This window comes from Oncorhynchus nerka, linkage group LG3 (assembly GCF_034236695.1).
Source record: "Oncorhynchus nerka isolate Pitt River linkage group LG3, Oner_Uvic_2.0, whole genome shotgun sequence".
NCBI lineage: Eukaryota > Metazoa > Chordata > Actinopteri > Salmoniformes > Salmonidae > Oncorhynchus > Oncorhynchus nerka.
This window is the reverse complement of record NC_088398.1, coordinates 45,556,980-45,569,332: the sequence shown is the minus strand read 5'-3', so window position 1 is coordinate 45,569,332 and position 12,353 is coordinate 45,556,980. Positions and strand designations below refer to the sequence as shown.

Sequence of the window (12,353 nt, the reverse complement as noted above, 5' to 3'; positions counted from 1 at the left end):
ACACGGTCTCCACCGATAAATCCACGATTATCGAAAGCTTCAATAAGCACTTCTCAACGGCTGGCCATGCCTTCCGCCTGGCTACTCCAACCTCGGCCAACAGCTCCGCCCCCCGCAGCTCCTCGCCCAAGCCTCTCCAGGTTCTCCTTTACCCAAATCCAGATAGCAGATGTTCTGAAAGAGCTGCAAAACCTAGACCCGTACAAATCAGCTGGGCTTGACAATCTGGACCCTCTATTTCTGAAACTATCTGCCGCCATTGTCGCAACCCCTATTACCAGCCTGTTCAACCTCTCTTTCATATCGTCTGAGATCCCCAAGGATTGAAAGCTGCCGCAGTCATCCCCCTCTTCAAAGGGGAGACACCCTGGACCCAAACTGCTATAGACCTATATCCATCCTGCCCTGCCTATCTAAGGTCTTCGAAAGCCAAGTCAACAAACAGGTCACTGACCATCTCGAATCCCACCGTACCTTCTCCGCTGTACAATCTGGTTTCCGAGCCGGTCACGGGTGCACCTCAGCCACGCTCAAGGTACTAAACGATATCATAACCGCCATCGATAAAAGACAGTACTGTGCAGCCGTCTTCATCGACCTCGCCAAGGCTTTCGACTCTGTCAATCACCATATTCTTATCGGCAGACTCAATAGCCTCGGTTTCTCGGACGACTGCCTTGCCTGGTTCACCAATTACTTTGCAGACAGAGTTCAGTGTGTCAAATCGGAGGGCATGCTGTCCGGTCCTCTGGCAGTCTCTATGGGGGTGCCACAGGGTTCAATTCTCGGGCCGACTCTTTTCTCTGTATATATCAATGATGTTGCTCTTGCTGCGGGCGATTCCCTGATCCACCTCTACGCAGACGACACCATTCTATATACTTTCGGCCCGTCATTGGACACTGTGCTATCTAACCTCCAAACGAGCTTCAATGCCATACAGCACTCCTTCCGTGGCCTCCAACTGCTCTTAAACGCGAGTAAAACCAAATGCATGCTTTTCAACCGATCGCTGCCTGCACCCGCATGCCCGACTAGCATCACCACCCTGGATGGTTCCGACCTTGAATATGTGGACATCTATAAGTACCTAGGTGTCTGGCTAGACTGCAAACTCTCCTTCCAGACTCACATCAAACATCTCCAATCGAAAATCAAATCAAGAGTCGGCTTTCTATTCCGCAACAAAGCCTCCTTCACTCACGCCGCCAAGCTTACCCTAGTAAAACTGACTATCCTACCGATCCTTGATTTCGGCGATGTCATCTACAAAATGGCTTCCAACACTCTACTCAGCAAACTGGATGCAGTCTATCATAGTGCCATCCGTTTCGTCACCAAAGCACCTTATACCACCCACCACTGCGACTTGTATGCTCTAGTCGGCTGGCCCTCGCTACATATTCGTCGCCAGACCCACTGGCTCCAGGTCATCTACAAGTCCATGCTAGGTAAAGCTCCGCCTTATCTCAGTTCACTGGTCACGATGGCAACACCCATCCGTAGCACACGCTCCAGCAGGTGTATCTCACTGATCATCCCTAAAGCCAACACCTCATTTGGCCGCCTTTCGTTCCAGTACTCTGCTGCCTGTGACTGGAACGAACTGCAAAAATCGCTGAAGTTGGAGACTTTTATCTCCCTCACCAACTTCAAACATCAGCTATCCGAGCAGCTAACCGATCGCTGCAGCTGTACATAGTCTATTGGTAAATAGCCCACCCATTTTCACCTACCTCATCCCCATACTGTTTTTATACTGTTTTTTTTATTTATTTATTTACTTTTCTGTTCTTTTGCACACCAATATCTCTACCTGTACATGACCATCTGATCATTTATCACCCCAGTGTTAATCTGCAAAATTGTATTATTCGCCTACCTCCTCATGCCTTTTGCACACATTGTATATAGACTGCCCATTTTATTTTTATTTTTATTTTTTCTACTGTGTTATTGACTTGTTAATTGCTTACTCCATGTGTAACTCTGTGTTGTCTGTTCACACTGCTATGCTTTATCTTGGCCAGGTCGCAGTTGCAAATGAGAACTTGTTCTCAACTAGCCTACCTGGTTAAATAAAGGTGAAATAAATAAAAAAATTTTTAAAAAAATTAGATGGCAACAAGATCATATTGTACAGCAATTTCATCAGGTAACATGAATACAAAGCCAGCGAGATGTGATTAGAATAGGATGGGAGGCCAAAAGTATGTGTAACCAGTAGAGAGTCAGTCCCACGTGTGGGACCAAACACAGTCTGTCCCACGGTTGGGTAAACAAGAAATTTCATAGTCAACAAAGCATGCAGGAGTCATGAGGCAAATAGCAAAATAGCAAAATGCACAAGAAAAGACTTGGGGCTAGCCATTGTAAGTCGAGAGTCACTTGCCCCAACAGTGCCTGTGTGCTGGAGGCGAGTGAAAGCTCGGGAGAGAGGGGGGAGTGTGGTGTGGTACCTGTACCAGACAGCAGGAGACAAGCCAGGGCAGACGGTGAACGGATTCCCAGATGGAATCCAAGCAGCAGTGCTGCAGGCAATGGGAGTAGGTGTCAAACCCACTTGGGAGAAGCTTTTATTTCTGGAGGCAGATTTCTTGTCGAAAATGTCAGTGGATGGTCTCTGAACAGTGGAAAAGGGCTTCAAATGCCTCTGGGTTTGGGTTGGGTAGCCTGTGAGACTCCTGTCATTTGTTGGGCTCAAAGGCTTTGACTGCTCTCACGTCACACCTCCATGCTAATTGAAGTTGTATCTGTTCTGTCTCAGTTCCAGGTTGGATGGTGTTCTCAGGTCTCTGCTGTTTGTTTGCCAGAGCACGCTCTGTAACGCTTGGAAAAATCCATCCTTGGTAGTAGTAATCCTTCCAGGTAATTTTGTCCAAAATTAGGTTTTAGGTTTGGAGTTTTGATCTGAGGTGAAGGTTATGCAAATGCTCCTTCTTTCAACTCCAAACCCACCACTGGTGTGCGTGGACAAACTGCTCTATTTTTGTCTCATTTGACCTAGCACCCGGTTCCAATCCAAGTGCCAATGCCATTTAACAAACTCCAGGCATTTACATCTGTTGGTTATCCCAATAAAGGCATTTTATTTGGGCAACCCTTCCAAGGAGCTTATTGGCATGGAGGTGGTGAATAATTGTAGATTTGGAGACTTGGTGACCCTGTAATTCTCCAACTGTGGGACTTGGATTTGCCTCCCGAACCATCTTCCTCACAGTGCGTGGGGACAAGATACACTTGCGTCCTCTACCAGGCAAGTTTACCACCGTTCCAGTCGTTTTAAACTGTTGGCCGAGGTTGGAGTAGCCAGGAGGAAGGCATGGCCAGCCATTGAGAAATGCTTGTTGAAGTTTTCGATAATCATGGATTTATCGGTGGTGACCGTGTTAGCTAGCCTCAGTGCAGTGGGCAACTGGGAGGAGCTGCTCTTGTTCTCCATGGACTTCACAGTGTCCCAGAACTTTTTGGAGTTAGAGCTACAGAATGCAAATTTCTGCCTGAAGAAGCTGGCCTTTGCTTTCCTGACTGACTGCGTGTATTGGTTCCTGACTTCCCTGAACAGTTGCATATCGCGGGGACTATTTGATGCTGTTGGAACAGAGGAGGAGTAGTATGAGGGTGCGGCTAAAGGCTATCAAAACTAGTCGCCTAGAGCGTTGGGGACAAAGAATAAAAGGAGCAGATTTCTGGGCATGGTAGAATATATTCAGGGCATAATGCGCAGACAGGGGTATGGTGGGGTGCGGTGGGTATGGTGGGAAGCTAGACTGGCGAGTATTATCCAGGCTAAAAAAAAACTGGCTGGCTGTGCAGAAGGTAAAAGCCGCTAGCAGTGGCTAACAATGACTAAATAGCTTGTAGCTAGTTAGCTGGTTAGCTTCTGGAGGTTCTTGAATGTGTTCTAAAAATTAAAAATAATAGCGATTCCGTATCACATTGGGTGAGGCACCGGAAGGTATAATCAAATTAAAAATCGAAAAGAGATTGAAAGTAAATATGGGTCCAGTGAGTGGTTGGGCTGGCTGGGGACGCGGCGATTCAGACAGTTAGCAGGCCTGTGCTAACAAGCTAACAGTTAGTAGGCCGGGGCGAAACAAGCTGGCAGTTAGCAGACCGGGGCTAAACAAGCTAGCAGTTAGCAGGCCGAATTAGCAAGCAAGCAGATAGCAAAGGCTAGAAAGTTAGTCTTTGGGGGACGTCGCGATGGGGTTAAGTCTGTTTATGCCTCTTCATGCGGTGACATCGATAGACCGGTCGTGGGTCCGGATATTGTAGCCCAGGAGTATGCTTCGGTGGTAGCACAGGAGCTCTGGCCGGGCTAGCTTCAAGCTAAGTGGATGGAGACGCTAGCCAGGAGTAGTCATCCGGGGTTGCGGTTAGCTAGTTAGCTAGTTGTGAAGATCCAGATGAAAATGTTCCGCTTGCGGTGGGAATCCGGGGATAAAAATAATAGGTCCGTTATGCTCTGGTTAGAGTCGCGTTGTTCGAACTGGCGAGAGCTTACCGAGCTAAAGGTTAGCTGATGACCGTTTGCTGACTGATTGCTGGTAGTTAGCTGGCTAGCTTCAGTTGAGGGGTTCCGGATCCGAAGTAAATATAAAGTGAATTTGGTTGTTTGGCTAATGTGTACCCAATGCCTGATTTATGAAAGTGAACAACCATTTGTCTCTTTTCATGAGTTATTGTGAGTTATTTGCCTTTCCCCATGATGATGGATAACAAAGGGATATTGCATGTGCGTTACCTCATTTTTATACCAATGAAACAGTAAACCATGGAAATCCACAATACAGTTCCTTAAACTGAGATTATTTTAAAAATATATATAAACGTTAATGTAGATTACATTTTGTTTGATTTTTATTTATATGAATCATAAGGGGTGCCAATTATTGACACTTATATTTTTTAGATTTGTTTTTATTACTTGTTAAACAATGACAGGTCTCTGACCTCCTCCCTATAGGCTGTCTCATCGTTGTCGGTGATCAGGCCTACCACCGTTGTGTCGTACAGGAGGGGACTAAGCACACACCCCTGAGGGGAACCCGTGTTGAGAATCAGTGCGGCAGATGTGTTGTTGCCTACCCTTACTACCTGGGGGTGGCCCTTTAGGAAGTCCAGGATCCAGTTGCAGAGGGAGGTGTTTTGTCCCAGGGTCCTTAGCTTAGTGATGAGCTTTGTGGGCATTTTGTTGTTGAATGCTGAATTGTAGTCAATGAACAGCATTCTCACATAGAGTTGAAGTCGGAAGTTTACATACACTTAGGTTGGAGTCATTAAAACTTGTTTTTCAAACACTCCACAAATTTCTTGTTAACAAACTATAGTTTTGGCAAGTCGGTTAGGACATCTACTTTATGCATGACACAAGTCATTTTTCCAACAATTGTTTACAGACAGATTATTTCACATATAATTCACTGTACCACAATTCCAGTGGGTCAGAAGTTAACATACACTAAGTTGACTGTGTCTTTAAACAGCTTGCAAAATTCCAGAAAATTATGTTGTGGCTTTAGAAGCTTCTGATAGGCTAATTGACATAATTTGAGTCAATTGGAGGTGTACCTGTGGATGTATTTCAAGGCCTACTGTCAAACTCAGTGCCTAATTTCTTGACATCATGGGGAAATCAAAAGAAATGAGCCAAGTCCTCAGGAAAGAAACTGTAGACCTCCAAGTCTGGTTCATCCTTGGGAGCAATTTTCAAACGCCTGAAGGTACCACGTTCATCTGTACAAACAATAGTACGCAAGTATAAACCCCATGGGACAATGCAGCCGTCATACCGCTCAGGAAGGAGACGCGCTTTGTCTCCTAGAGATGAACGTACTTTGGTAAAAAAGTTTAAAAAGTATCTATATCCACAGTAAAACAAGTCCTATATCATTACATGGGCTTGCTCCTACCTATCTTCCCGAATTGGTCCTGGCCACCCGTCATAGCCTGGTTCCTCTCTAGGTTTCTTCCTAGGTTTTGGCCTTTCTAGGGAGTTTTTCATAGCCACCGTGCTTCTACACCTGCGTTGTTTGCTGTTTGGGGTTTTAGGCTGGGTTTCTTTACAGAACTTTGATATATCAGCTGATGTAAGAAGGCCTATATAAATACATTTGATTTGATTTGATTTGATATCGACATAACCTGAAAGGCCACTCAGCAAGGAAGAAGCCACTGCTCCAAAACATCCATAAAAAAAGCCAGACTACGGTTTGCAACTGCACATGGGGACATAGATCGTACTTTTTGGAGAAATGTCCTCTGCTCTGATGAAACAAAAATAGAACTGTTTGGCCATAATGACCATTGTGATGTTTGGAGGAAAAAGGGGGGCTTGCAAGCCCAAAGAACACCATCCCAACTTTGAAGCATGGGGGTGGCAGCATCATGTTGTGGGGGTGCTTTGCTGCAGGAGGGCCTGGTGTACTTCACAAAATAGAAGGAATCATGAGGATGGAAAATTATGTGGATATATTGAAGCAACAACTCAAGACATCAGTCAGGAAGTTAAAGCTTTGTCGCAAATGGGTCTTCCAAATGGACAATGACCCCAAGCATACTTCCAAAGCTGTGGCAAAATGGCTTAGTGACAACAAAGTAAAGGTATTGGAGTGGCCATCACAAAGCCCTGAACTCAATCATATAGAACATTTATGGGCAGAACTGAAAAAGCGTGTACGAGCAAGGAGGCCTACAAACCTGACTCAGTTACACCAGCTCTGTCAGGGGGAATGGGCCAAAATTCACCCAACTTATTGTGGGAAGCTTGTGGAAGGCTACCCAAAATGTTTGACCCATGTTAAACAATTTAAAGGCAATGCTACCAAATAATAATTGAGTGTATGTAAACTTCTGACCCACTGGGAAAGTGATGAAAGAAATAAAAGCTGAAATAAATCATTCTCTCTACTATTATTCTGACATTTCACATTCTTAAAATAAAGTGGTGATCCTAACTGACCTAAGACAAGGCATTTTTACTAGGATTAAATGTCAGTAATTGTGAAAAACTGAGTTTAAATGTATTTGGCTAAGGTGTATGTTAACTTCCGACTTAAACTGTAGGTGTTCCTTTTTGTCCAGGTGGGAAAGGGCAGTGTGGAGTGTAATTGAGATTGCGTCATCTGTGGATCTGTTGAGGCTGTATGCGAATTGGAGTGGGTCTAAGGTTTCCAGGATGTTGGTGTTGTTGTGAGCCATAATCAGCCTTTCAAAGCAATTCATGGCTACCGATGCGAGTGCTGGGGGGCTTTCTTGGGCACAGGGACTATGGTGGTCTGCTTGAAACATGTTGGTATTACAGACTCAGTCAGGGACAGGTTGAAAATATCAGTGAAGACACTTGCCAGATAGTCAGCGCATGCTTGGAGTACACATCCTGATAATCCGTCTGGCCCCACGGCCTTGTGAATGTTGACCTGTTTAAAGGTCTTGCTCACATCGACTATGGAGAGCGTGATCACACGGTCATCTGGAACAGCTGATGCTCTCATGCATGCTTCAGTGTTGCTTACCTCGAGGCAAGCATAGAAGTAATTTAGCTTGTCTGGAAGGCTTGTGTCACTGTGCAGCTCGCGGCTGTGCTTCCCTTTTGTTGTCTGTATTAGTTTGCAAGCCCTGTCACAACCGACAAGGGTCGGAGCCGGTGTAGTATTATTCAGTCTTAGTCCTGTTTTGACGCTTTGCCTGTTCGATGGTTTGTCGGAGGGCATAGCGGGATTTCTTATAAGCGTCTGGGTTAGAGTCCCGCTCCTTGAAAGTGGCAGTTTTACCCTTTAGCTCAGTGCGGATGTTGCCTGTAATCCATGGCTTCTGGTTTGGGTATGTACGTATGGTCACTGTGGAGAGGATGTCATCGATGCACTTATTGATGAAGCCAGTGACTGATGTCCTCCTCAATGCCATCGGAAGAATCCCAGAACATATTCCGGTTTGTGCTTCCTCCTTTAGTATTTGCTCGTAAGCAGGAATCAGGAGGATATAATTATGGTCAGATTTGCCTAATGGAGGGTGAGGGAGAGCTTTGCATGCATCTCTGTGTGTGGAGTAAAGGTGGTCTAGAGTTTTTTTTCTTCTGGTTGCACATTTACCATGCTGGTAGAAATTAGGTGACACAGTTTCCCTGCATTAATGTCCCCGGCCACTGTGCCGCCTCTGGATGAGAGGTTTCTTGTTTGTTTAGCAGTAAACTGTTTGAATAAAAATGATTCAGTAGCTATTATTGTGTGCTTTTATGTTTGCTTATTTTCTAACTCTAGGTAAAAAAAATTATTTTAGGTATTTCATAGTGCTAAAAGTGCTTGGGACCTCATTTATACTTTTATAACAGATACTCAAATTCGGACTGTGGGGGATTTTATTTGACCCCCCAAGTTTAATTTTTTTTTTTTAAATGTTGGACATTTAAGAACACCAGCAAATCAGCTCCAAGTGATTTATTTATTCTTTGGATACCCCTTTTCGTGGTATCCAATTGTTAGTAGTTATTATCTTGTCTCATCGCTACAACTCCCGTATGGGCTCGGGAGAGACGAAGGTCAAAAGCCATGCGTCCTCCAAAACACAACCCAACCAAGCCGCACACCGTGCACCTGGTGTCCTGGTTAGCGTGCACTGCGCCCGGCCTGCCACAGGAGTCGCTAGTGCGCGATGAGACAAGGATATCCTTACCGGCCAAGCCCTCCCTAACCCGGGTGACACTAGGCCAATTGTGCGTCGCCCCACGGGCCTCCCGGTTGCGGCCGGCTGCGACAGAGCCTGGGCGCGAACCCAGAGTCTCTGGTGGCACAGCTAGCACTGTGATGCAGTGCCCTAGACCACTGCGCCACCCAGTAGGCCCCAAGTGATTTAATTTTGGAAAAATGTTCCAAAGTATTCCCACGCATAATAGAGCGATATATGTGATATCATAGCAATGTTAGCAAGGTGCAAAATTATTGTTTTAGCAAAATATTATATATGTCAGGGCTTATTTTTTTATTTCACCTTTATTTAACCAGGTAGGCTAGTTGAGAACAAGTTCTCATTTGCAACTGTGACCTGGCCAAGATAAAGCATAGCAGTGTGAACAGACAACACAGAGTTACACATGGAGTAAACAATTAACAAGTCAATAACACAGTAGAAAAAAAGGTGAGTCTATATACAATGTGTGCAAAAGGCATGAGGAGGTAGGCGAATAATTACAATTTTGCAGATTAACACTGGAGTGATAAATGATCAGATGGTCATGTACAGGTAGAGATATTGGTGTGCAAAAGAGCAGAAAAGTAAATAAATAAAAACAGTATGGGGATGAGGTAGGTGAAAATGGGTGGGCTATTTACCAATAGACTATGTACAGCTGCAGCGATCGGTTAGCTGCTTATTGTCTCAGCCTCCAGTATTTATGCTGCAGTAGTTTATGTGTCGGGGGGCTAGGGTCAGTTTGTTATATCTGGAGTACTTCTCCTGTCCTATTCGGTGTTCTGTGTGAATCTAAGTGTGCGTTCTCTAATTCTCTCCTTCTCTCTTTCTTTCTCTCTCTCGGAGGACCTGAGCCCTAGGACCATGCCCCAGGACTACCTGACATGATGACTCCTTGCTGTCCCCAGTCCACCTGACCGTGCTGCTGCTCCAGTTTCAACTGTTCTGCCTTATTATTATTTGACCATGCTGGTCATTTATGAACATTTGAACATCTTGGCCATGTTCTGTTATAATCTCCACCCGGCACAGCCAGAAGAGGACTGGCCACCCCACATAGCCTGGTTCCTCTCTAGGTTTCTTCCTAGGTTTTGGCCTTTCTAGGGAGTTTTTCCTAGCCACCGTGCTTCTACACCTGCATTGCTTGCTGTTTGGGGTTTTAGGCTGGGTTTCTGTACAGCACTTTGAGATATCAGCTGATGTACGAAGGACTATATAAATACATTTGATTTGATTTGATTTATTGCCTAGTTAAATAAAGGTTAATTTAAAAACAATATAACAAAATGATTGCAGTCAATTTGCAGTCTAGAAATGATTTGTAATTATGTTCCAGCCCCCTGACCATCCGCTCAAGAAAAAAATAGCTGAATCTAGTAGATGATTCCTGTTATAGATGGTTATATATCAGTCCGCTAATACAGGACTAGTAAAGGCCCAGTGCATATACAGACGAGCTATATATACATATTCTTTGCTTCAAGATTTTTCAAGGGGTGCTGCAGCACCCCTACTTCACGCGGCTATGTTTGTTTTACATATTGTATCATGTGTGTGCATGTCTATATACTGCTGTATCCATTTCTAAATGAAATGTACACTGATAATACAGTATATAAATTACTATATTCTATTCCACACAATTTGGATGGCTTTTTCATTAGTGACATTTTTGCCTAGGAGCATGAACCTCGCGATAATGTTTGCACACGATGCGTGACGTTTGATGTAAGGTATCTTATTAAGTTCATTTTACAAAGGGAACTTAAAGATCCACCGCAGATGTCTTAAGGTGGGTTGTGTCCAAAAATGTTACATTCCAACATTTTGTGAGGTTACCGATGGTAGCTGGACAAATGTCTAAATATTGCCAGGATTTTTTTTAAATCACAAGATTTCACTGCCACTGACAGCGGTGTTTGTTTGCTTTGTCGTTTCAAAAAGTAGCTTGATGAGTGTCCAAAGTAACAGTGGAAGTTTGGAGGGGACGCCATCTTGGTCCCAGATCTCCACGTCCCTTTCTCAGCAACATATCACGGCAGTGGTGAAGGCCAAGGGAGGTAAAAATAATATTATTGAAACAAAAGTATTTGCTAGTTACATGTTTTGTGTGTCGTTTTGTGGTATGTGTTGAGAGTCATCTTGAAATGAATTGCAACTGAGTAACACCGAAGCCATGGTGTGCAGCAGCCTGCTAGCTAGCCACTACATACGAGTGTTTGCTGGTGGTGTCTGCAAATGTCCATGAGAAATAACACATGAGGAACGTTAGCTAGTTAACGTTAGCCACATTACCTAAACTACTGATACATTTGTTCTTTGTTTGCAATATAAGTGAAGATTGTAGATGTTTACATGCTGAAGTGCAGTAGTTAGCTAGTTGGCTAACTGACTACAGAACTGATGTAGCCTAAGTTATCAGCACTAGAGAATTTGCTATCCAGCTAATATAGCTAGGTAGTTTAATAACTACATACTGCTAGCTAGCTGTCTCCACCGGCTAGCTACGTTGACAGCGTTAGCTAGCTAGCTATTATCGGTTGTTGAATGTTGTATTTGCTAGACAGCAAGCTAATATATCAGATTTAAATCAGGGTCGAGAGATGACATGGACCTATGGATTCAGTATTGCCAGATCTAAACGGAATTCTGTGGACTGTATGAAATTATTTTCAAATATATATCTCAACATATCGATAGCTAGCTAATGCATGTCTGGCGACCCTCCTTTCCTTTGACACGAAGTCGGGATGACACCTTTTTATTGCAGTAACCAGCTAGGTACACTGTGCTGTGGAAACCCAATGTACAATTGACCATATCAGATTCAGAAACTGGGGGTTATAATCATATAATTGTATTGCACTCCTTGACTAAATTAGGTATCCAACTATTACTATGCTAATGAGGGCACACCGTGGTATTTTCAATGGCTTGCGTGGACAGGACGTTGGCAATAATTTGTAATTGGGCAGTGTATTACTTCCGACACAAGTCTAGATGTAGCGGGCTAATGTGATGCTCATTAGCCATTACATGTTAGGTACTGTTTGGCCTAGCATGGATCATTTGACGACCTTAAAGACATCCTCCAGTGCGTTTTTGAACATTTCCTGTTGAAGAGCGATATCCCAAGGATAAATACAGGAAACTACACACACGAAAGGGTAAAAAAATGTTTGTTTTTTAGGCACAACTGCCAACTTCAAGGAATAGGGCATTGATGGAGTTGCTTTTATTGGACGTTATGTCATCAGCCTCCCCTTTGCTTAAGGAGCAATGGAGAACAAAGAAAGCCCCCTTGTGCCATGTCATGACCTACCTGGACTACCTATTGATGTGTGTTTTGTTAAGTAAATCAGGTGTTAAATGATGTGGAAAGTAGACTGGCCTGCCAATGTGTATGCCACAATAACGTCTATTTTCTCATCTTTTCTCATTGATCCAGACAGGTGAGTGCGATGATATGTAGCACTTTGGGGTGGACACCCACCTGTCTCAATGAGAGAAGATATGAAATGGACAAGATGGCAGTGTACATGCTTGGATACCTTCGTGGAGAAAAATTATATATTATATTTTAACTGGGTGTCTTCTAAATTCAACCCCCCCCCCCCCCCCTCTGCAATTAGACTCTGGAATGAAAAAGCATGCTTTACCATCTG

At 44.1% G+C, this 12,353-nt stretch overlaps 1 protein-coding gene across 2 annotated transcripts in view; it reads left to right on the top strand.

The window, feature by feature from the left end:
* The first annotated feature begins 10,386 nt into the window (after positions 1-10,386).
* LOC115108972 (serine/threonine-protein kinase tousled-like 1-B) overlaps positions 10,387-12,353 on the top strand; it is a 29,363-nt gene continuing 27,396 nt past the window's right edge. Inside the window, exons 1-2 of one of the 2 annotated variants that reach the window (XM_029633524.2) lie at positions 10,387-10,480; positions 10,633-10,748. In XM_029633524.2, coding sequence (XP_029489384.1) covers positions 10,640-10,748 — 109 coding nt within the window. In that variant the 5' untranslated portion in view covers positions 10,387-10,480; positions 10,633-10,639. The remainder of the gene's footprint in view (positions 10,481-10,632; positions 10,749-12,353) is intronic. The other variant, XM_029633530.2, reaches the window with a different exon arrangement.